The sequence below is a fragment of the Drosophila serrata genome, unplaced genomic scaffold (assembly GCF_035046125.1).
Source record: "Drosophila serrata isolate PLE 108 unplaced genomic scaffold, ASM3504612v1 contig_272, whole genome shotgun sequence".
In the NCBI taxonomy this organism is placed as follows: Eukaryota; Metazoa; Arthropoda; class Insecta; order Diptera; family Drosophilidae; genus Drosophila; species Drosophila serrata.
The window spans coordinates 6,388,992-6,415,484 of NW_028257170.1; the positions used below are offsets into that span (position 1 = coordinate 6,388,992).

Below are 26,493 nucleotides of genomic sequence, written 5' to 3' on the forward strand. Positions count from 1 at the left end.
GGACGGCGGCTCAAGTCGGCAAACAGAAAAACCGCAAAAAAAATCGAGTGACAATGAGCTAACCGAAATTCACAAATTCACAAAAAAATAAACTAAAAAAGAAATAGTACAAAACATTAGGAACAAAGGTAAAATAAATATTTATTAGCTCACATTAAAAAACAAATAAGAGCGCTGGCAAAGTGGAGTAGGAGGAGAAAATTCGAGATAATAGTCACAAAATGGTTAAAAAATATATAATAGGAAGAATAATAAAAAAAAAATATATATATATAATTAATAAGTTGAGTTTATTCTAGTATCAAACTAGGAAAAATATAGATATAATGGAATATAATTAGAGATATTATATTAATTATTGGTACATGCAAGATTATCCGACAAAATATACTAAAAATTGTTTAAATTATACAAAAAAAAAAAAATTCTCATTTTTAAAAGAATTTATTCAAGTAAAAAATATAAATTTAAGTTAAATCAATACACAAATGTATTAATTTAAAATGGTTTCTTAGCAGTGAAAGTTTAAGTTGTTAACAAAGTTTAAACTGTAATTGGTTCTAACAATAAATCCAAATTTTAAAAGCTCATTTAAATATACAAATTAAAGATTGCAATCACACAAAAAATTAGAAAAAAGTTAAAACTATAAAGTAATGTTTAAGTGCATGACGACAAAGTAATAAAATTGCAATTTGCCAGTTAAGTTTCTGAGCTCTGTCGCTGTTAACATTAACAGCTGGCTCTCCCCTCTCATGACCCGTTTCATTTCCACAGTTTCTTGCGCGCTGCTCTCTCAGCCTCTCTCTCTCTCTCCCTCTCTCTGAAGTTTGCGCGCTCTCTCACTCGCTCACCATTGCTTTTTAACAGCACAATAGACTATGTTAACAGAGCGGGAGAATCATTTTTGGCGCCCGACTCTCTCGGCTCTCGCAATCAGTGCTGCCGGCTTAGCTTAAACAATATATCTGTCTTATCAACAAAAAACATAAATAACGATCTGCCGCAGAATTTTAACCAACTCGAGGAATTAATAATCATCTTGATATCACTACATATTTTAAGAATGCAATAAAGTATGTTTTCCTGGGTTTAGTTTGTTTTCCAGAGATTATTTGTAATATTTAGCTTGTTTTTGCCCATCTAGCCGCTGTGGCCGGTCATCACCCGGCAACACTGCTCGCAATCTCAAAAACAAAAAAATCTCCGACGCTGCGGACGTGTGTGTTTCGAGCCTCCTCGAAAAATAGCAATAAATACAACCAAAAGCAGATGTGTGTGTGTGTGGGTGCCTTAGTTAAAACCAAATCTGATCAATCAAACTAAATAAATAAAGGAGCAACAACAATAAAAACAATAGGGCAAAGTTACGTCATGGCCGACGCCGCTGAAATGTTATTGTTGTGCTGGCATACTTCGAGCCAAGGAAGCGCGTGTGTGTGTGTCAGTGAGTGCGAGTACTTAAAAATGTGTGTACATGTGCACAAGACAATATTTTTGCGCGGCTTTTCGCCAGCCGATAATTATAACAAATAAAACGAAAACTAGAAAGAAATATTAAATAATAATAAATAAAAAAAAAAAAAACACTCGAAAGCTGTGCCCAGGTTCATTTGCCGCCGCGTTCCAGCTCGCTCTCTCATTGCATTAACAGTGGAACACCAGCCGTTCCCGCTGTTAACCGCGCTCGCGCACTGTTATGCTCGAAAAACCGAGCAAAACTTAAATTCAATGTCCGCCAAATTCAAATATTTTTCGATCGCCGAGCGAGGTGCGTGCGTTCCGTCGTTCGTTAATAAATAAATATCATACTGGATTACCCACGAATCGAGAGTAATAAAAGCAGCAACCTGCAACAAAATAAATAAATGTGAAGCGCAAAGCAAATAGCAGTAAATAAATAAAACCAACACACAACACAACATAGCCAGCGTTCCTGTTCTATTCAAAAGCATTCCTAATCGCCGCAAAAAAATCAACGACAACAGCAAATAACAACAAAAACAACGGAAATAAACAACCAATAAATAAAAACCAAAAAATTAAAACAACAACAAAAAACCAATGCAAAAAGTTAAGAAAAAATCATCCAAATAACAACAGCTTATAAATACCACACTTCCAATATAATAATATTTATAAATAATAATAAAAACCATGTATATAGTGTTGCTTAGATAAATTCTAAAAGAATTAAAAAAGAAATAAGTTTAAGTGTCGCCTGATAAGTGCCGCAATAATAATATGCCGAAAGTTTAAACAAAAATTTAGGAAATTTATGCCAAAACGCACACAGAGAGCTCTTAAATTAGCGGAATTCCTAAATCAATTCTAATTCTAATCATAAAAAGGATATAGTTAAACCAAATTCAAAGTAAACAAATCAAAAATAAAGCAAAAGAAACATCAAACAATAAAGGTGAGCTAAAAAAACAAGTGAATATTAGTGAAAATAATGGAAAATTAGTTTAGAAATATTAGGAAATATATTGTCAAATCTCTTGTGGGCGCTATCTAATTATATGCTATTCATGTTTCTCTGAAATATGCTCTCTATAAATCGCATTCCGGCGACTTCCTGTCCAACACACACACACTCGACAGGGGAAAAAAAACAATAAAAATTCGTTCAGAAAAAAAAGACAGAGACAGACAGTCCAGTCAGAAATGTCCACTGTCCACAGAAATGCAATAAATTTGGAAATCAGCTCTGGTATTTTTTACTAGTCCACACCAGACGATATATTCCCACAGCCCCCCTTTCCTCCTATATCCTCCTATATAGAAATATGACAAAAAAATAAATAGGAATAAAAACCATTGAAACAAAAATAAAACATTTGTTTTAAAGCATTTTTGAATGCTTTTAAAACCCTTTAATATTTTTTGTGGCTGTCATAAACAATCTTGTAATAAATTAGCCGCAGGAGGTGGAGAATGCAAAACAAAAAAAGAAATAACCAAGAAAAGTCTAACAAATATGTACTAATTTTTTTTTAGTTTTTTTTTTTTGTTTGGGGTGTGTCTTTGGCGGACTTTAGAGGCTTTAGAAAACGAGGAAAAAATTAATTAGGAATATGGAAATGTTGGAATGTTTAAAATCATATTTTAAATGAAATTAAATGTGTTTTATGCAAGGGGATTACACTTTGAAATTAGGAAAATATGTTGATATTTTCAAAATACTTTAAATTCTATAATGGGTACTTTAGAAAGTATAAAAATTGATAACAAATATTTGTCTTTGATTTATTCTCTTAAATTATTTTGCGACTGAGAAGAAACACATATTAAGGATCAAAAATGATCAAAATTATTTGTGAATAATATATTACAATGTTCATAGGTAAATTTTATAATGTTAATAGATTTAAAATCATCAAAAGACAACCCTTTCCGCCTTTGTTTATAAACATTTTCCTATTACATAAGCTTTGCAAATAAAAGCAGGCAAATTTCTCTCTGATAAAAGACAACAACTCCTCCTACCTTAATTAGAAAGACTCCGTTGAATTCGTGATTTTCTCACCTGAAACCCAAATGGCTTTGGAAGATTGCCTTTGATAAAATCGCTTAAAGTCGGCTTTTGGGGCTGAGAAACGGAGACCAAAACAAAAACAAAAAATAAAGCTAAGAACTTCCCAGAAGAGCTTTATCTTTTCAGCTCTATCGGAGCCACAGGGTATGTTTTTTTTTTAGTCTCGCTTTGGCCTAGGAAAACAAAGGCCGTAGTAGGGTTTTTTGATAGAATAGAGGAACCACTGAACAAAACCAAGTCAAAGTCGCGTGTGGCAGTTCCCTATCTCTATCTCTTTCTACTCGTACCCTCTCTGTCTCTCTCTCTCCCTGTCTCTCTCTCTCTCTCTCTCTGTCACACAGCAGTAGGCAAATCACTTCCGTTCAATGAACCCATGCGTAAGCCAGCTCTTCATCAGCTTTTTGCCGCTTGCTCTTGCTCTTGCCCCTTTCCTTTTTCCTTTTACTTTGCCATTGCTGGCTATGTTTTTTTTTTTTTTTGCTATTGCTATATGCTATTGCCTCTTGGCTATGCAACACACACACACACATGCACACACAAAGGCACATACACACACCCAGCACACCCAGAGACACACATGTGGCTCAGTCTCAGCATTTTTCCTCTTTACATTTTTAAGCACAGAAAGGGTTAAAATAATAGAAACGGGGCTTAAATTATAAATATTAAGTTAGTTAGTATGTAGTTTTGAGCTCAATATAATTTAGATCAGGAATTTTACAAAATCAACATACATTTTACAAAGTTTTAATTATATTTTGATTCTATGAACAATTAAAAGAGATTTTTTAAACCTCCACTTAAAGAAGGTTCATCATAATAACTTTTTATTTACTAGGAACATTTAATAGAAATTCATATAAAATTAGTATCGTGCGCTTAAAGTTTTATTATAATAAAATATAATATAATAAAGTATTGCTTATTTATTGATTTGAATATAATTGAGATTAAAAATTATAAAAAATTAAGATATATTTCATAAAGCTAATTCATATTTTGATCCTTTAAAGAATTAAAATAAAAGTTTAAAACCTAATTGTCTTCTTAAAGAAAATTCTTCACATTAGGTTTTTATTTAAGTGAATCACATTGACTTCTTATAGAAAAATATACAAAATTAATGCCATGACCTAAGAGTTCGATTATAATACGGATTTTCTTTGTATTATTAAATATATATTATATTTATTTGAATATTTTAGATAAATTCTTACTAAGCCCATAGTCAAGTGCTTCTAATAATTCCCCCACAACTGTTGGAATTCCCACACTCGCGCACATAAAAGTAGAAGAGTTCTTGTTGTTTTGTCGTCTTTGGGTTTACCTTTACGAATATACACCTGGCCTCCCACCTTGTTTTCCCCTATTCCTCCCCACTTCCTTACCCCTTCCCTTCGTTTTGAGCATAAGAATGTTACGCATACGCCTCGTATGCTGCCACGGAAAATTTGACTCACTTTTTCGCCCACTTTTTGCTTGGCCTGCCTGCACATTCCGTAGCATCTTTACGACTGGCCATTAAAATGGTTATTATTATTATTTTTTTGCTATTAAGACTAACAAACAAACATATTTTTGCTTAAATACAAAATAATATGCAATATTTTTAATTAAAAGTTCATGAGAAAATCACGAAGTAGCAGCTCGATTGACCACTAAATTAATCGAAAGCTAATTAAACAGCTGACGACACACACTGACACATAGGTAGGGCCAAATCAAGGTCTTTTGTTTTTTGCCATATATAGTATGTGTTTTATACATATATGTATATATGTATGCTCATATATACATATATCGCTCATACGCCCCATGGCCGCTTATCAAGCGTCTGGTCTGGTCTGGTTCTTCTACTCGCTTCTGCGTCGCTTCTTTGGCTTCTGGAAGCAGCGGCGGTGAGGCAGAGAGAAAGGTGAGGAGTTAAGGCGACAGCCGGTCTTATCAGTGGAACGTTTTTTGTATGAAAAAAAGCGACCCCAACACACCAAAAGCAGGGCGGGCACACAATACAGACCAGAGATACCCGTGGTACCCATGGACTTGAGCACCTGTCCGGGCATCGACGTCAACAACACTTCCCGCGCCACCCACATGACCGCCACCACTAAAGGTGGTAGTAGCGCAGCAGCTAGAAAGCACTGAGAAAAAATTACCCTAAGACTTGTAATTAAAAGTAATTAGGTATACAAATAAATAGGAGTAATTAAAAATGTTCTAAGAGTATTTGAAATGAAATACTATTGCCTTGACTTCTTTTCCCTTGCTAATTAATTGAATTAAGTGAAAGAGTTCAATGAAAAGATTGTAAAAATCTTCTTTTTTGACAACAATATTAATTTGACTTAAAGTAAATCAACTATAGATATTTATTAATATTTATAGAGCTATAGAACTAAATTCGTATCATAGGAAAGTAAAAAGATTTGGAAATCACCTTAAAGTTTGCTATTTTCTATGAATCTTTCCTTTTGTTTAGTAAATTTACTTCATATTTAGTTCTGAATTTTATAGAAATAAATACTATATTGCAGTCTAAATTTAAATTTAAGTAATACCAAATTTTTCTGAGTGCACAAACCACACACAGTAACACCACCGCAGCAACTGAGCATGAGATTAGAGACCGGACAGCAACTGACGAACGCCGAGCGACAACATTCCCCAAGGTCATCATTAGTGCTGCAGTGGAGCACTGAAAAGTGGGTGGGGAGAGGCGGTGTTTAGTTTAGTTGAAGAGGGGAGGGGCGGGAATCACCCCCACTGCAGCAGAGCGGCGACTGATTGAGAAGGGATCCAAGTTCCTTCGATAAGAAATCGCTAGCAAGATGATGATGATGATGATCCGTCAGATAATCACGTGATGAATCGTCTGGTCATTGACTGACCCCCAAAATAGTTGAGGTAATGTAGTGCTAGTAAAAATGTTTAATAGTAAACATAATAATTAAAATAATCCAAGGGTTATATAGTCTATAAAAATCATTAATAATAAATATTATATACCAGAAAATAATTGAAATAATCCAAGGGTTATAATGTCTGTAAAAATGTTTAGTACTTGTAATGTTAAATAGTAACAGTTTAATAGTCTTTAGGATGTTTTATGGCGAACTATAAACAAGTGGAAATTTAATTGTTGAATAATTTGTAAAGGTAGTATTTACTAGTGAAAATTTTTCAGAATTATTAAAGGATTGGAATTCATAGAGACTTCATTTAATGTTTAATATCATTTTAAATTATTTGAAATCCCCTTTTTTGAAGTTTAACATATGCATATATGATCTTATATTTGTATTCTACAAACTGGGTAATATTTCCAAGCTGTAAGCTATGGGAAACCCCATTTGCACCAATCTTTATACAAGTCTAAAGTCAATATTGAGACTAAAAATTCCCCAGAATGTAGATTCAATGAATCCCTAGTTCTCTAAAGAATGTCGACTCAATGAATTCCTAGTTCTTTGAAGTCCCATTTACTCATCATCAACCAGACGGAGATAATAACCGTGTAGACAGTGAGGATTAAGTGTGTCTGACTTTAATTCCATTTAAATTCAAATATTATTGTTATACTTTAATGGGAAGTTGGGCATACCCCGCAGCTATATAGATTCCCCCATATTTTGTTGTTTTTTTTATATATACATATGTATACTCTGCCAGCCTAGCGAATCATTAGAGTTCATAATCAAGTTTACACACACATCGACTAAAAAACAAACGCACATACACTCTGTCACATATGTAGTCATCAGTTCATTCCAATCGGAATCGGTCGGTTGTCTGGGTCGAAGTCTGAAATTTGTTGTTTTATTTTTTGTTTTTGTTTCTATTGTGTTTTTTTTTTGTACTGTTTCTCCCGATTGTTGTTACTACTTTTTGTTTCTTCATTTGTGTTTTTTTTTTCTCGCCATTTGTCGTCTTTTTTCCATTGTTTTCGTTGGCGACTTTCTTACAGATATTTTTATTATATGCGAAGTTTTTGTATATTTTTGATCAGAGTTTTGTTTTTTTCCTCCCTCCGTTGGTGTTATCTTCTGGCTAGCTTTTTATGTGATATCCGTCAGATGCATATATGTATTTTCTCCGCTCTAATGATGCTAATTTCTGTTAGTTTCTATATCAAAATTTATGTACATAAACGAAATATCAAAAAATATCTTTCTTTTGTCTAAAGTCTACACACAGACCCACCTTCATCTTATCAGCTTCATGGGGTTTTTGTTCATTCAAAAATGAAATACAACAACAAAAAATGAAAACTGATTTACAAAATGAAAGAAATATACATACATATATAGATGATATTTCCGAACCGGACAGACGGGCAGCGAAATCGCTAATCGATTGACATGCGGTCTTTGCCTGATTGTTTGGGGGGACGTCTCAAGAGTCCAGCTGAAAAGTTCAGATTGAGACTTGAGATAGAGAGGAGGGAAAACGGGAGACAAGACAGATTAGTCAGCAGCTGATTAAGTGAAGAAAAAAAGGGGGTCTTTAAAAAAGTGAAATTAAGCAGCTTAGAGAAATATATATTGTAGTTAAAACGAGGACAGAGTAGGAAAACTGGGTCGCTCCAAAGATTATATCATAAATAACAAATACTTTTCTCAAGTTTATTTATCAATTGGTTCTCTCTCTTTATAAATTATCTCTTCCTCTCTCAATATAGAGAATATATATACATATAGATATTTCTTGACGCTTAGGCGCTACAATGATTTGCAAATATGGAAAGTCAGTCTGAACCTACATCGACACAAAAATTTGTCAGCCGCGATAAGTCATTGGGAATAATCAACAAATTGTGTTTTACTGATTATAAATGTTAACTAGCAAATAGTATATTATTTTACTAGTAGTAGTGGGTGAGTTTTGTTATGAAATTAGCATATATTGATAAGGGAAATTCCCTAGATGGTCTTAAAAGTTTTCTTTAGTAATATTTCGAGAGTTATTGTTAAGTTTCAAGAAGTATTATTATAAGAAAATTCCCAGATGATCTTAACACTTTGCTAAATAAAGTTGTGATTTATTTTCTAATCAAATTGTGTCTAAAAATGCAGATAAAATCAAAACAAGGTTGCATAAACCATTGCTTTTTGTTGTGAAAAGAGTAGTTTAGGTTTTTTTTAGGGATAAGCGTAGCAAATAACATCATGAAACCAAACCTATATTTACTCCCACACTTTATACCATAAAAGGTTTTAATTTGTTTTCATCTTAATAAATACAAAACTATAAATCAAGTTTGTGGTACTCAAGTAAAAATCCTCTGGGAATACCCTTGATATTAAAATCTCGTTCTATAAGAATTGGAATATGTACATATGTACGTCTGGGGGGCAAAACCCATATCCGATTACCCAAGGCGACCCTGACTTGTGCCACATATTCCACAAGATTTGTGTGTGGTCAGTACATGCTATATGTTCCTTATATATGTACATACATACATATATACAAATGCCGACGGAAAGAAGGTTGAGACAGACACCAGCGGATGCCAGGGTGCCCCATGAAAGGGGTGGCGAAGTATAAGGAGGAGGCCACCTGATAAGCTCATAAAATGCGAGTTGGGGCCTAGGAAACGAACGGAAGCTGACTATCGCTTTGTGAGGAGCGACTGGAGCAGATCCGAGAGTGCAACAGCAGCAGCAGCAGCACTGGAGTCCCAGACACTTGACAGCAGCTCCTCCGCTTTGCCACAATTTTTATGCTGCTGCCACACACACACACACACACACACAATACCCCCGATAGCTGGGGAAAGAAAGAAAAAAAGAACTCCTTTGCTTCTTGGAAATTTGTCTCGACAATCGTCAGACCCCAAAAAGCTAAGCAACATTCTTGGGTTTCTTCTTATATTCGTACACAGTCAGAAAATTATAGAATTATATATTTGAAGAGTCATTGAAGAGTGTCTGTGTCAGTAATACTTAATTTTTTATATCAAAATCATTGGATATAAATTGCTATTTCTACATAATGACTAACAAAAAATTAAACGATCAAAAGTATTGGTTTTTGTTTGCCTTTTGTTTATTGTTATAAAATGCAATCGTTTGGAATTGAAAAAGTATATATGTCATTTATTTTAGGTACCATATTAACTGTATAATGTAACTTATTATATTAAATTATCTTTTTATATGAATTTTTATATACCTTTTTAACAAATTTTATGTATATTTCACTATTCAGCTATTTCTTTGATAGTCCTGATAAAATTTTATATATACTTTTGAAAATATAAACTTAAAGTCTTTCTTGAATTTATATCTAACAAAAAGAGTCTAAAAGTATGCAATGAACTTTTTGTTGTTATAATTTTAACCCACTTTTTCAACAACAATTTAGTTGCTTTTAAATCCTTTGATATTTCTTGGGCAATCCTGATAAAAGATAAAATTCGATTCATACGTTCTAGAATGTTTCCTTAAATTAGTAAAAAAGTATATCTTACTAAGCTTGAACTAAAACAAATTTTATATCAATCTTTATTTAAGGAACTAAAAACATATATACAAAAAAAAAGTCTTTGTTTGGCTTGCAAATTATTTTTCTCAGTGCCTTTTATACATAACTTTTGGCTTGGTTACGCCCCTCCGAGTTGAGCTTAGGGGCCACTGGCTGCCTGTGGCCTACATTTTCAGCAGACACGAACCCATGACTTGGAAGCTACCCCAAGTATACATATGTATATACTATAAGTGTGTATTTGAGCCTTGGTGTGTGTGTGTGTGTGTGTGTGTCTGTATCCGAGTGTGTGTGTGTGTGGGGACTTCATCAATGATTTATTTGCGTTTCGCGTGTGAAGCCGGCAAAAATTTGAGTGTGTCAGAGTGTCTGTGTCCTGCTGAAACTTCCTGCTTGAAATGTTTTCGGTTCCTCGCACACACACACACACACTGACATGTGCAAAAATGTAGGTCAAATATTTATCTTCCGCCAGATATTACGTAAGAACATTTTGTGTCTGTCTGACGGGAAATGAGTTTTAGTTTTAGATGTTTAAGCTTGGGAGCTCAGACAGCAATTAAAGTCCATCATAATTTTTGCTGGCGAAAAGGAAATCCCTTCAAAGCGGCGCCGACACAACCATAATACCACCATGGCGTCATATATAAAATATATATAGATATATATATGTGTAATGTCTGGTTCCATTACGAATCGATATGGAATCGAAATCAATTCGAATCAGGCCCACACGTGCAATGGCAGCTCGGAATTCTGAATCAATGAGCGATTACAAATGGAATCACAAAAAAAATAGTATATGTCTGCTGATAATAGTTGCAGACAGGCAACAGGGGGGAGTGGAGAGGGTTTTGCCACACCAAATAAAATTCCACGTGCTAGAAGCCAAAAGCCAAAACTACCAGCCGCCAGAATGTTGAAATTTGAAATTCAAATTGAAAAAGAGACCGAAGAAAATAAATAAAAGAGCGGCAATTTGTTGTTCCTTTTTTGTTTTGCTCATAAAAAATCAAAATAAAATTCCGCAAAAATGTATTTTTATGTCTGCCAAAAAAAATAGAGGAAGATAGAGAGGAGGCTGTGCTGTGGCTATGTCTCCCATATAGGCCTCGAAAAACAACAATTTGTTGTTTCATTTTTCTTGCAGATGAATGATCTCTGAGGTGGTTGGTCAGACTGTGGGGCTGTGGGGTGTAAAATATATAGTATACATATACATATATAAAAAAAATGTTATTTTGTTCAGCAGCCGAAATGTCGGACACAATTTTCCGACCAAGCTAAACAACACACACAGAGAGATAGAGAGAGAGAGTGAGAGAGAGACAAAGCCTGCGTAAAAATAGACAGACAAATTGTCGCGTCATGCTAAAAACAACAAAATAACTAAAAAAGAAAACCAAGAATTTATTTAAAAATAAAATTGAAAACATTGTCAAATGTTTGTTGTTATTGCTGCAATGCAACTACACAAATAATACAATAAAAACTAACAAACAAGAAGAAATTGCAGAATCGGCGTCTGGCATTTTAACTTTTGTTGTTTTGTCTCAGCCAGGAAAATTTATGGTCTTGCAACATTTAGACGGATAAACTAGCCCCACCTTGCCGCCTCCTCTTGTTTCTCTTCCACTATTTTGTTATAAATGAGTTGACCCTGCCCGAAGAGAGACGCCCCAACATTAATTTCAACGAAATGCAATTAGCATAGATAGATCGAAATTCCAAGACGTTGATTGGTTTACTCTTAGCTAAGGAGCATCAAGAACATGAACTCCGTATCAAAGATATATATTTTAATACGGTTAAATGTTGTAGAAAAAATGTGTAAACTGATATAGAAGTTATTAGTATTTATTACGTATCAATTTCTGTTCGATTCCATATTTCTTTGTGTGTATACACACACACACCCCTCTTGGCTTTCATCTCTCAAGTGCCGCCGAGTTTGGGCAAAACGACTTGAATTACAATAGAGGGAGACTTCAAAGCGGAAAAGCCGTCTTTGGCTTGTAGCGGCTTTTGTTTTATTTACTTGTAAGAAAAATCGATCGATGTCTTGAAGACCCTGCATAAAAAAAAGTCAGGAAACTTGGCTAGAAAAGTTTGTCAAGAAGGAACAAGATGTAGTAGGAATAATATTCAATTTTATGTCAGAAAAAGGTTTAGCTTAAGGTTTAAATAAATAAGATGTCAGTTTAGGGCATTTTAATAAAAAGAATTTAAGCCAAACTAAACTAATTTCAATGTTTATAGGAAAAACAATCTTTGAAATACAATAACTAATATTTAACATTTGATATATTTCACCCCTTTTGTATAGTACGTTTTTAATATAGTATATTTTTAATATACACTCCAGACAACGTAATTACAGGGCTTTTTTTTTCAGCAAACATATAATTAAACTTGCCCCTGTTTGTCTGCCATTGAACCATGAGAAATAATACTAAATTCCAGACGAGAACTGGTGATTAGCGAATGCGATTAATGCGATTAATTCGTGCCCAGCTAATCTGCCTTATATAAACATACTCACTCAAACAATCTCAAGAAACTAACCATTGATGCCCGATATTCGTACATGATTCAGGTATATATTCCCTCAAATATAGCCACATTATCAATCAATTAATGTTATTTAAAAACCATTAATAGGCTTTCACTAATCATTTTGTTTGCCCAGAATAGGAAACTAAACCAAAGCTTTATTTATACGCATTTTATAAGGTTTTTTTTTATACGTTTCTTCTTTGTATATAAACGCTGGAGATTTGAAAATTATAAATTAGCTACACGCGCTGATATCAATTTGCACGCCTCGCATTTGTGATAGCCAATAGATAAAAGCGAACAAATACTATATACATCTATATATATAGGTATATATAACAGCTGTGAAACCATGAATAAAAAAAGGGAGAATAATTGCCAGTAACCATTATGGTGACAGGACGATGAATGGCCTTTTTGATTGATTGATTAATTTACTAACACACGCCAGCTGGCTGGCTAGAGAAAGTTTTAAGTTTAAGTCTGATAACGGCCATAAATTTGAAGCAAAAAAAAGGTAATTATAATTGTCAGGGGCTTATCTATAGACAGTTGCAGTAATGCAACGCAATTTCACGGAGCTATATATACATTTATACACTTGATAATTCTTGATAAAAGTGAGTCATTTGAGTAGTCATACCTAGGAGCACCTCTTAACTCATTAAAAATGATACAAAACTATATTTAAAGAAGGAAGTAAATACTTAAAAACACTAAACACCGCATTTTTTTGGATTCCCTGTAACCCATGGCGTATGAGTAATCAAAGGCATTACGTATACGCCATGTTGAAAAACTGGAGCAGTGTTGCAAAACACAAGCAAGTGGCACAGTTACAATACTTACTTACCGTCACAATACTTAAAACCCTTAATTACAGTATTTCTCGAAATACCCTGTAACCCATGGCGTATGAGTAATCAATAGTATTACGTATACGCCATGTTGAAAAACTGGAGCATCGACAGTGTTGCAAAACACCAGCAAGTGGCACAGTTACAATACTTACTTACCGTCACAATACCCTTAAAACCCTTAATTACAGTATTTCTCGAAATACCCTGTAACCCATGGCGTATGAGTAATCAATAGTATTACGTATACGCCATGTTGAAAAACTGGAGCATCGACAGTGTTGCAAAACACCAGCAAGTGGCACGGTTACAATACTTACTTACCGTCACAATACTTAAAACCCTTAATTACAGTATTTCTCGAAATACCCTGTAACCCATGGCGTATGAGTAATGAATGGCATTACGTATACGCCATGTTGAAAAACTGAAGCAGTGTTGCAAAACACCAGCAAGCGGCACAGTTAACTTTAGGGTTGGCCTGGCGTTGAAAAATTTGCTACTCTTTGCTATATATATATATATTCCCTATTGTTCCGGGGCAAAAGGGCCTAAAAGGCAAAGGACCCTCCCCTTCCCTCCTACTCCATACATGAACTAGTTTTTTCGGTCTGAGTGCCGCCCCAAGTTCCTCCCCTTTTGCGACACGCCCACTAACCCAGTTTTTGTGAGCGGCGGAGAACTACAAAATCTAGACAGAGGGAACCTAAAACCAGGTCAATGAGTCATTGGCCGGAGGGGAAAAAAAAGCGAGTAGTGCAAAAAAACAGAAACAGCAGAAAGGAAATAAAAAATAAGTGGAAGAATGGACAAGAACATGTGAATCTCCCTAGGAGGCACCATTACTTTTTTTTGCGTAATATTTCGAAGCCTCTGTCAATATTTGCAGGCCAGCAGACCACCACCATCATCATCATCATCATCATCATCGCAGACATCGTCATCTGCAAACAGAACAAAAGTCTACATCAACATCAATTTCTAGGCTGAAGAGGAAGGTGGCGGAAGTGATGGTGCCCAGTCGACGTCAAGTCCAAATGGGGGAGAAAAAAATAAAGAAAAACACCAATCGGCAAATAAACAGAAAGACAAAATCAACAAAAAGTATGACACAATGTTGCAATAAGCCCCCGTATAAGAGGAGCAGCAGCAAAAGCAGAGTAGATTATAGTTAGATACTTTGACAAAGTCTGTGGGGAAATAGGTAAACAGAATAATGCGTAAATTGCTTTTATTAGATCAAAAGGATATCCGCATGTAGGTTTTTCAGGATTTCAAGATAACAGGAGCTATAAAAAACAATATAAAGGAAAGGATAAATTACTTTGAAGTTAACGAAATGCTAAGGATTAAATTAAGACACATATGTTTTACGATTACTTGAATAATTCTTTTCATTTTCAGTCTATATATTCAGTCTCTTTACATATTTCCTGATACATTTTAACCAATTGTTAAATCAAAAGGATAACCGCATATAGGTTTTAGGATTCAAGGATATCAAGAGCCAAAAAAATTGTATACAGAAAAGAAAAATTACTTTGAAGTCAGGGGAGTAAATAATATTAAATAATACAACATTTATCGCATGATTTCTTGAATGATTCCTTTAATTTTCACTTATTTACAAGTATCTTAACATTTTTCCTGATTAAATTTAATCAATTCCAACACCAAAACATCTCAAATTCAAACCATATTTATGTAATTAATAGAATTAGCCTAATTATAAAACAAAATCATATTGGAATGCATCAAGAATTTGTCTATTTTATTATCAACTTGCTATTGCTGTGAAAAAAAGATGATGAAATCGCAAACACTTGGAAAGAAAATGTGAATACGTTGCGTATACGTAATGGGATTGAATTGAATTATTGCGCATACGACAGGGGTTTACACAATTCACCACGTGATTTGCCATTAATTAAATTCCGTTTGTAAATTATGGAAAAAAAAGCAAAAGGAAACCAGAGAAGGCTCAGACGCCAAAAAGAGGGCTTAAATGGGATTCTCTGTGCGTCAGGTTGTTTTTGTTGGTGGAATGCACTCGGCTTCGCTTAAAGGTCAAACGACATCGTCATCATCAGCATCCCCATCATCATCATCATCATCATCTTGATGATGATGAGAAAAACGTTGCTGCCTGGGCGAGGTCGACGTCGCTGTCTGCGGTTTGTTTCAGTTTTTATTTTGTTTTTTGTTTTTTTTTTCCCTCTGCCTTTGCATTTTGCTCATTCATTTGCATTCCCTGCCCCTTTACATTCCCTCGTTTCATTTTTTATTTATTTTTATTTTTTTAATTTTTTTCTGTCTGTTGCTGTGCGCAGTCTAGCTGCAAAAAAAATATATAGAAGAAAAAAGGGTTGGCCTCTCCTCATCCGGGGGGAATCAAAAATGAAGAGAGAGGTTTGCTTTTCCGACTTTTCATCTTCTGCGCCAGACAACATTGTAATATTTTCTGCACAAACTAGACAGAAATTCTTGCCAAAAAAAAAAGAGGAAAGAAAAAAGATCAGCAGAACCGAAATATATATACAAAAACCGAATGCAGACGTAGCTGACGTCAGCTGATGATGCTCTTTGTTGTATTTCCTATATTTTGCTTTAAAATTCCCTTCAAAACCAAGGCTAAATTTTGCACTTAAATTACATAAAAAATAAACATAAACTAAATAACAATTTTCAATAGAATTTTACAAGTTCAATGTCAACTTTATGTTTAAAAGAAGGTTAGTTTATAGGGTTGTAATCCATAAAGTATTGTTATGTTTTAGGATTCTTTATAAATATTTTACAAAAACAATTTCTGCTACAAATTTCATATTAAAATATTATAAAATTATAATTTTTATAGATTTCATCAATATTTTCTATATTCCTTATATCATTTCAACTAAGATACTTTTTCAAAACACTTTCTGTAAGCATTCCCCTTCAAAGTAAGACTAAATCCCGTCTTTAAATTGCATCTAAAATATAAATATCAGAAAATATCATCACAAGACACCGTGAAAATCTAAACCTTAAACAACAAAGGAGAGATCATCATCACACACAATTCCATTTGATTTTTCAAGTTCAATGTCACCTCAATGTATTATGATTGTTAAAGCTGGTGATAATAATGCCTTTAGTTAGTTTATGATGTACCCGCGTAGAATGCGACGATGTTGATCCTCGCACAACCTTGACACCCAATCAAGGTGTCATTGGCATTGCCATCCAAAAAAAAATGCCATTTTTCGGCCAGTGTAGCGGTTTGGCTTTCGGGGTGTGGGATCAAGTGCGCTGCACTTGACTGTCATTAGCGCGGTGATCATAATCATTGAATTAATAACTTTTTTGCTTTTGTGCTCGGAGCGAGCGAAGCGAAGGAAGGAAAGTTGATCGAAAGTGATCCTCTTTAGCGAGCAATCTTAATCAAATGCAATTGTCACCCGAAAAAAGATAATGGAGAGCAAGTCAGGGAGGCATTTTAGGCATTATACTAAAGCCTCGGTCAAGGAACCTTTAGCCAACGAACAAAAAGAAGTGAAAAATTATATATATATATATATGTCTTTATTCGTAGAGAGATCGAAACAAGTTTCCCCCCCATTCGTAAGCTTTGCCCACTGTGTCCGTTCAATGTCCGTTCCACTATAAAAATAACCATGAAAGCCGTTTGGATCTCGGTCTCGGAAAGTGTTAGCCAACTGTCTGATCTGTCTAGCTGGTTTTGGCCGGGTGCGAGGTCTGCCTTTATGCCATTTTTCCTATTTTGCTATTTGCTATTTGCTATTTGCGATTTGCGTCTGGTGTGATGATCAATTCAAATATTGAATCTGTATTCGCTCAATTATTTTAGCACTTTTCTCAATAGTTGTGGCTGGCGCACACGTGCGTCAGAGGTTCCATCAAATACGTTTGAACTGTTGCCAGGTATTCCTTTCTCTTTCGATTGACCAGTTTTATAGGGTATCAGGTGATTTGTCTAACTGCATAATATATATGTGTATATAGTATTTCTGCATGTGCGCGGCGACTCCAGACATAAACGAAGTCCCCCAGACATGCTCAATCATTTCACCTGCGATAAAAATAATTGCAACAAGCCGAAACGAGCGGTACAATTAAAAAAATTATAAATAAAATTACGATAAGAGTTATAAATTGATGAAATCCTTAAATACCTCTTAATGCCATGGGAAAACTATTTAATTCCTTAAAATTTTACTTTAATGGTTTAGTAGACGTTGGACTGACTAAGTTAATGATTTTGTAGTGTTTTTGCCTTTAATATATAGAATATATACATATATTTATTAAATAGCTTATGGTTTGATTCATTCAGAAACTTCTTTAAAACTTTAAGTTAATGATTTTGTAGTGTTTTTGCCTTTAATATATAGAATATATACATATATTTATTAAATAGCTTATGATTTGATTCATTCAGAAACTTCTTTAAAACTTTAAAATACCCCCAAATTTTAGTTGATTACTTAAATTTCTAGTAAAGCTCTCGTCATGCTCCAAACACTACAAATGTACAGGGTAAACCGAAAAGCTAACAAAATAATTATCAGAAAAAAAAAACAAAAGGCCATAAAAGCCAGACCGAAAGCGAGTGACAACAGAGTCACAGGTAAGGTTGAGTCACCTGAGACACGGGAATTGTTGAATCCGAGTGACAGCGGCTGGGAATGCGCAAAAGTCTAAAGTGCCACTTGCTGCTGTTGTTGTAGTTGTTGATACTGTTGGTGTTGTTGTTGATGGTGTTGTTGTTGTTGGTGTACCTGTTAATATCATTTTGTTGCCTCCTTGGTTTGCCTTTTGGTTGAGTTGAAGTCCGACGCCAGAGAGAGAGTCATAGAAATTGTTGACATATTTTAATTAGTTAGCCGCATTGTTTGTGCCTTTTTCCTCGCTGTACATTTTAATTTTAGTTGATTAACTTTTGTCTGGCATTTGTTGTATAATTTGTTTTATGCCTGTCTGCTGACTGACTTCATTTTTTTGTTTGTTTGTTTTTCGACTGTGTATTAAACCATTTGTTTTTGTTTTTGCCGCATTTCTCTTTTTGTTTTTGATTTAAGACCATAAATTATTTGCTGCAAATCCAGAGCAGTCATCGGTATATATGTATGTTTGTACATATATGCATTTTCATTCAGCGGCGATCACCTCGTCAGAGAGAAGGGAGATAGCGCTTACCATAGCTGCGTCATTTTTGCCTTGATGAAATTGCGCTGCGGATCGGAGAGCGTCATGATATTTACTATATGTAGTTGTAAAATCTAGTTGCGCAAGCTTTCGCGTGTATCTGTATCCCAAATAGTATATCGGGGTCTGTCTAGTACTAGCTGTATCTGTATCTACGTATCTGTGAGTATATTTGCTCTGTTACAGGGTCTGCGACCGCGACGGGTGGCCTCCGTCTGTCTGTCTGCCGTTCTATCAGCAGCGTCTGGCGGATTCGGAATGTGACCGCCTTGCCATATAGTTTTTTTTTTTTTTGCCTATATTAATACCCATTACTAATTTGCAGCATTTGTGGCTTTGTCACAGGTGCTCTCGCCTTGGACTTTATACGGCGGCGTCGATTTTTGGGTGAAAGCTCAGCCTTGCCAGAAACAGAATTCACTTTATAATCGATGGGATAAGGTGCAAGGTTGAAGTGTGACTATCATTTGTGGTGTTAGTTTCTTTTCAGTTTTTGTTACAATAGATCTTCAACTATTTATAGTTCTTTCTATTTTTAAGGTTTGCCAAACCAACAAAGGGTTTATTTTTGGGGGTTTTAGTCACAAAAGATTAAGATGAGTTTCATCTTCGTGTAGATTCTTTGAGTTACTATACCTATTTATAGACTTATAGACCTTAAATTCAAGCGTATCTAAATTACTATACCATTTTCTAGTTCCTAGTTACTCATATTCTATTAAAAGTAAATGCACTTATAAATAATTGCAATGTTAATCCTTCTTTACCTTCTTTTAAAATCATTTTTCCTTATAGAAAAGTTCCACTTAAAATCTCCCCTACTTTCCCCCCACTTTACAGGGTATCTTTCGTGTGTCAATCAAACCCTTTTTAAACTATTTTTTTTTTTTCGCTTATTTGTTTATCGAACTGCTGCTGTCCGCCTACATTGGCTGGCTCGCTCGCACTTACTGCGCTTCGATTTGCGCATGTGTGCTTGTATCACTTAAGTCGTCTGCTATCTAGTCTAGACGCAGACGCTGCTACATATATACATATATATATATATATCTGAGAGACACATATTATATATACATATAGATACGTATATGTATCGGTATATACGGGTAACGGGTGACAGTAGTACCCGGGGTCTTTCTACGAACAACGGACGCGACGTCGCGCACCTTGTAGATACGAAAGCGAACACGTATCTGTATCTACGGAATACGTTTACAACCAGCGACAGTTGCACGGGTTTTCCTCTTGTTCTTGCCTCGCAGTTTGTTTTTATTTTTATTTATTTTTTTGTTTTATTTGCGGCTCCTTCATTGTTATTTGGTCGCTTGTGCCTAGCTGTGGGCCGCATTCGTTTTGTTTTCGCTTATTTATAGTAATTAAAAGCGTTCGTGAGTGGGAATAAGTTATTTAAATTAAACGGAAATTTAAGAGCTACAAAATGGGAAATGTGAGTGGAAAAAAACATAAGAATAGCATAAGAAATTTCGGAAAAATGTGAGCTTAACTTTGAAGATCATTGTAAGCTAAAATTATAACAAAATACAAATAGCAAAAAAGGAAGCTAACTTCGGCACGCCGAACTTTATATATCCTTCCAGATTGAAAATATGTATATGATATAGTAGTCCGATTTTAACATAACATTTTACACAACATTTTACAATTAAATATATTGGCTACATATCAAATTTCATGACAATCTGTTGAAAACTTAAAATTTTCCGATTGTTCCTATGGCAGCTATATATGTGTATATATTTAGTCCACAGATTCGCCATGCTCCGACTTATATACTAGTAAATTTATATAGAAGAATAGCTCCATAGTTTCATTCAAATAGATTAAATTTGTTTCAAAACTAATCTCGCGCATCTGTGCTTATGATTCCCAAGTGGTTCTAACATCCCCGGAACGAAGTGACTTCTGCCGGCCACGTCTCAGATATGTGTTGTGTTACAAAAGTTGCATGTCATTGTTTATTTGTGTTCAAAGTGTTAGTACCTGATCATAAATACTTTCTAGTCATAAATACTTACTGATCATAGTTACTTAGTGATTATATTGTTCATTGATGCTTACTGATCATAGTTACTTACTAGTCATAGGTACTCACTGATCATACGTAATTTCTGATCATAGTTACTTACTGTTCATTGTTTCTCACTGTTGAAAGACACTTACTGATCCTGTTCATTTAACAACTGTTTCTATGGCAGTTATATTATACTTAAAACGAAATTCTATAATAATAATATATAGCTTTGAATCAAATTAGATAAAAATGAAAAATATATATTATTTGTATAGAAACCGCAAATCTAAACTAATTTTTATTCACTTTCTCTACGTTGCAGGTCGCTTGTTGCTAATCGCCATTAGTTTATCCGTGTGCCTGGCCTGTGGCAGTGTGTTGGTGGCCGCGATTGCCCTTCGCCGCTCATCCAACGCATCAGCAACATTGACCGCAGCAGCAGCAACAGCAGCAGCAGCAGCAACTACTGCAACATCTGCAGCAGAAGCTGGAGGCACTGCAACAACGCGCCGGATACGTCACAAACGTCGCTCGTCGCAACGACGGCGCAGCAAAAACAACGCGGTGCTGTCACCTGGGATCGGTATTGGGATTGGGATCGGACAGGATACCAATTCTGCTCTGGCCCTGCCACTGGCGACAACAACAACCTCAACATCGGGCTCCACAGCAGCGGATCAGACAGCTATAGCCGCAACAGCAGCAGCAGCATCAGCAGCAGCTGCAACAGTAGCAACACACGCAGCAGCATCAGCAACAGAAACAACAACACTTTTGCCAAACGAGCCGGAACATTCTGTACCCGTAAGTACCCACTGCCTTTACTTCCTTGCTCGTCAAACAAACACAAAAAGAAAAAGCAGGAGCAAAAGATGAAATATGAACAGGAAAAACAGCGGGAAAGAAAAACAGGAAAGGAAAGGTTCTGGTGGGTGGTAACATTTTTTTTGGGTGGGCTTTTGCTCGTCTCTAAGTTACACTCTTAGAAAAGGTGAAGTAAATGATTTAAGGGAAATTTAAAAAATGAGATTTGATAATCAAGAACCTTATTAAAGTTCTCATTAAATTGTTTTCATTTCGATGTGAATTTTATTCAGAAAAATCAATTAAACAAGCAAAATTTAATTCCAACTTTATAAGTTTCAAAATAAGTGAACATAATAAAGTTGAGAATAAGAGCTTAACATATCTTTAGCAATAAAAAGAAAGATATTAACCCAAATTTACAGCTCAATGGGAGTATCTTTGGCTTCTTTTTTATGCATTGAAATCTATAATAATTGCTGTCAATTACTCAGCAATTTCGTTGGCTATAAACTTAAGCGTAGGCAAAACTATTTTTATTGCCAGCCAGACGTGTTGCCAATTTATAGATGCAAATTATATATACATATATATGTATATATGTAGATTGATTAATAAACAGCGACTGGCCTATTTCAAAAAACCTTTTAATTGATCCATCAATCAACGCTAGCCTTGGCACACTCTTTTCCCCACAGTGTAGCCGTGGAAATGGAATGGCAGAAAGGAGACACGTGTCGAAAGTTTCCTTTTTTCTCTCATCTTCGCCCTCGCCTTTGCCCATATATTCCATGCATTCCCTTTTGGCGAAAAAGAAAAACGAGTAAAGAGAAAAGAGAGACAGAGGCGCAGACAGAAGGAGTGGGAGAAGTGGGGAGACGAAAAGGAGCAGGAAAAGTCCTTGAAGCAACAGAGCTGGAAAAGTGGGCGGTCGTTGCAGACATCCTTAAATTGCTTTCGTCGCCGCCAACGCAAAAAGTCTTATGTAACTGCGCCTATGCCCATTTATAAAACATCCCACAACCTCCCCCCTTTTCGCCTTGGTGTGTGTGCGCCTGGTGTTATGCAATGCTTGCTGAATGCACAGCACGTCCTTTTTTGCTCTGTTACTCTCTCTATCTCTCTCTCTCTCTCTCTCTCTCTCTCTCTCTGTGTGTGTCTCAGTGTTTTAGTCTCTCATTTGGCATTCAATTTTTATCACTCCTCGAAGGCAAGGGAACATAAAGCAATAAGAACAAGAATTGGGGAATCCATTTGGCGTCTGGCATTTTTATACGTCTTTATTATAATGGCCAAGACAAATTCAATTTCTACATCAGCGCCTCTTGCTTTGTCTATTTAGCCAGCCTCCTCACTTTAAATGCTTTCCATTTTTGTACACGGTATTTGTTGTGGAGAACAAGGTATGTCCTTCAGATGAGTCTAAAAGAACAGAGGAATCGAGTGAACTTAAATTACTTTACTTGCTTTTTCCAAACTTCAAGTTTAGATAAATTACACCAATTTGTTTACTTGGGGAAATCCTGTATACTTCCTTTTGTTTCAAGTTCATTTGTACAAAGTTTATTTGACATTTTTAGATGGTCATTAAGTTTGTACTTGCCAGGAATATAATTTGCACTCTTTGCCAATAATATAATAGTTTAAGACATACTTAAACCAAGTTCTTAATGCGAATAATATAGTATTATAGTTTTTGGGATGTTAACCTTAGTTCAAGTTTTAAATAATTCGGGTAATAAGCACTAGTTATTGTCAGTAGTCACTATCATTGTATGACTGAGTTTTTATGCTGGGAAATCCGTCACATGTACTTAACCCAAAACTGTTAAGTTTAACTGGAAGAATTATATTAGAGTTAAAAAATGTAGTTTTAAACCCTTGCATCTAGTAATGTGTTCTAGTTTTTTTTTGTTTTTACCTCATCACTATGACGTAAAAAACATAATCCATCTAAGATGCTGAGTAATAGATCAAGCCATTAACCTTATCTATATCATTATTTTTGTTTGTGAGCTCTTCCTTTAAAGGGTATTTTGCAGTCTTTCCCTGCTTTATCTACCTGAATTTTCACTTATTGAATCTCCCACTAGACACCGGCAATAACCTTGAAGCTCTACGATTTACTTTAACGACAGAAGACACTCTTCGCCTCCCACACACAGACGCATGTGTGATTTTGGTGGATTCTTGTCTGTGGGCTCCATTGGGCCAAAGTTGTTAAGGCGGCTTTTCAGATTGTGGTTTTAAGATTTCCCAACGAGGAGGCTGGCTGGCAGGTAGATGGAGGGGGAGTGCCGCCGCCGCCGTGACGCCCATTACAAAAGATTAAAGTCGGCAACTTTGACAAATTGTTACTCGCTTTGCTGACATCTTCCAGTGCGCATTTGCTCATTTTTTTGTTGCTTCGCAGCTAGAATCTTGTTTCATATTTTACTTGATTTTTTTGTTGTTCCTCTCGTGTTTAATTTGCCCACGCCAGAGGCAGCATTATGAATGAAATACATCAGGTACAGTGGGTACTCTTTAAGAGCTTTACTTGAAATAAATGTTATTAATATATCAGGAATTGAAGAATTTGTTTCGTATTTAAATATGTAAATTTAAAACTATTTTTTTTACTACAAATCTTGAAAAAGATACAATCTTGGGAGGATAGTACACCATCTGCAGCAGTATGCTTCCTTAAAATATTAAGAACAGATCCTGGGTGACTTCTTACTAAACAAACTAATTTTAAAACTTAAAATATCTTTGAAAATTCATCAGTATCCTCCCTCTAAATATTTGAAAAACAAGTTCTAACTAAATATCACACCTATCCTAGTTTTAACCGTGATGAGAACATAATTAATGAATGTTTCATTCAACATTGTTCAGCCACTTTGATCCCCTCCCCCGCAAAAGTCATTTGGAAGCCCAAGATGCGGATGAAAATGGAAATGGATGTGGATGTGGAAGCAGTGGAGATAAGTGCGTGGGTGCGAATTGGCTTTGCTGGAAGGCGGCAGTGACGGGATGGCGGAAAACACAATTGCCGCTAATAACCCAAGGCGTTTAGGCAAAGCAGAGCGACGCTGGCAGCGGCGTTGTGTTTTAATCGAATTTTATTTGCCGCCGTTAGCCAATGAATAATTCAAATTGATTATTAAAATGTGCGCTCGCATGTGCCTATTGTGTGTGTGTGTGTGAATTTCTGCACACGCACACATGCGCGCTTAGCTTTGTAGGCGTTAACATTAGCAACGTTAACATTAGGACGTGTGAGAGCGAAACGGGCTTTCATTAAAACCGTTATCTATGCCAGACGCACGCACCAGACGCAGACGTGCATAAATTAATTACAATTACAAACATAGAGAGAGCGAGAGAGTGCGAAACACAAGCACAGTCACACACACACAGCTGTTCCTGTTGCGAAACTTTTCGGAAAGTTGCAAGTTTTGGAGATCTAAATTTGGATTTATCGAATATTTGAGTTTAAACTTCTTTGGGATTAAGATTTAATTTAAATTAATTAATTTCTCACTTAGAAACATATACACATATTTATATATATTCAGGTGGTTTAGCAATAATAGTTTTAAAATAATGCCAGAAGTAGGAAAGAAGCAGTTGAAAAATGTGCCGCAAAGTATGCAACATATATTTGTTTGCATGCGTTTCTAATGGTTACTTTCCTGTTAATTCACAAATGACCTTGATTTATTTAATGCAAATATAATCCATTGTTTCTAATTTTCGTCTAAATTTCTCTAAGCCTTTAGAGAATTTTACAATTCAAATAATTTATAATATATATATACTTACCTAAACAAACACAGAAAAAGTCGGAAACTTTCAAGGATTCAAACAAGGCCAAAGGCAAATAAAAGCGGGCACAAAAAAAACAAAAACAAGGGTTTACCCTCAATATTATGTCACTTTATTCCAAAAAAAAAGAATATAAATAAAGGAAAATAAAAAAGAAGCACGATAAAGATAAACAACAACAAACAACGACAGATGCAGAGCCATGCTAACTTATGGCCTGAGCTTAGTCCAACAAAAGCAACAATAATAACAACAACAAACAGCAGACATTTCTCTTACGTCAGAGTCTGGCACACACACACACACACGCACACGTAGGAACACGAACGGAAAATGAGGTTATTGCCAATCCCGTCTGCAATGCTCGAGTAAACATTTTAACCTAATTTTTTTGCACAGGCAATTCAGGGTGTTCGGGGGCGGGGTGTGTGTGAGTGTGTGTTGAGAGAGGAGATGCCCCAGACAATGTGATGCGATATTTTCTGGTACTCGGATTACCAACAAAAAGAAGAAAACATAATAATAATAAAGCAAATATGGCAAAAAATATACATACAACATTGGAAATAACCCGAAATAAACTTCACACACCTGCTTTAAAACCAAAGATAAATCAGTAATATGTTCTGTTTTCGGATTTTTATAAATTATTATGAATTTAATTTGAATACGGTTTGGTTTTTAAAATCTAGTATGGAACCAAAATATATTCTGAGTCTTTAATCTTGGGCTTCTATTCTAGATTTAAATTAAATTTAAAAATTGGAGCAGGTATAACTGTGACATAAGTGTTTCTGTATATAAAATATACTGTTAAATTAGTATGCCTGTAAAATATAATTATATATGAAACATACGCTACAAACACGCACGCAAATCTGACCACACAATTTTACGAGATTTTAATTTACAAAATTGCATTTGCATATTTGTATAATTTACAAAGTCCGCGGCCGCCGACGTCGCCGTCGCCCAAAAATATTCGTGCTGCTCTATTATTTGTTGTTGTTCGCACAGAGATTTGTCATTTCTTTCATGCTCGCTTGCACACATCAATCGCCAGGTGAGGCGGTGGGGCACTCGGGGGTTAAGACACAAAAAGCACAAAATAATAACAAAAAGCACAGTCGCAGGAAAATAGAGAGAAAAAGGTGGCCAGCGGAATGTGGAACATGTTGAGTTATGCGAATCGGTTGGTA

General features: G+C 35.2%; 1 protein-coding gene and 1 long non-coding RNA gene across 4 annotated transcripts in view; one reads left to right on the top strand and one right to left on the bottom strand.

Annotated features, from left to right (window-relative positions):
- Positions 1-1,168: 1,168 nt before the first annotated feature.
- Positions 1,169-26,493, top strand: part of LOC110190477 (uncharacterized) — a 30,229-nt gene continuing 4,904 nt past the window's right edge. The window contains exons 1-2 of one of the 3 annotated variants that reach the window (XM_020960988.2): positions 1,169-2,419; positions 21,000-21,481. Coding sequence is in view for 1 of the 3 variants with exons in the window: in XM_086833134.1 (XP_086689260.1) it covers positions 26,458-26,490 (33 nt within the window). In the remaining 2 variants the exon portion in view is untranslated. The other 2 variants (XM_086833135.1, XM_086833134.1) reach the window with 2 other exon arrangements.
- LOC147643518 (uncharacterized) lies at positions 15,182-17,670 on the bottom strand. The gene is made up of 2 exons (XR_015271813.1): positions 17,613-17,670; positions 15,182-17,509 (listed from the first exon to the last, which is right to left on the bottom strand). It is a non-coding gene; the product is annotated as an uncharacterized LOC147643518 (long non-coding RNA).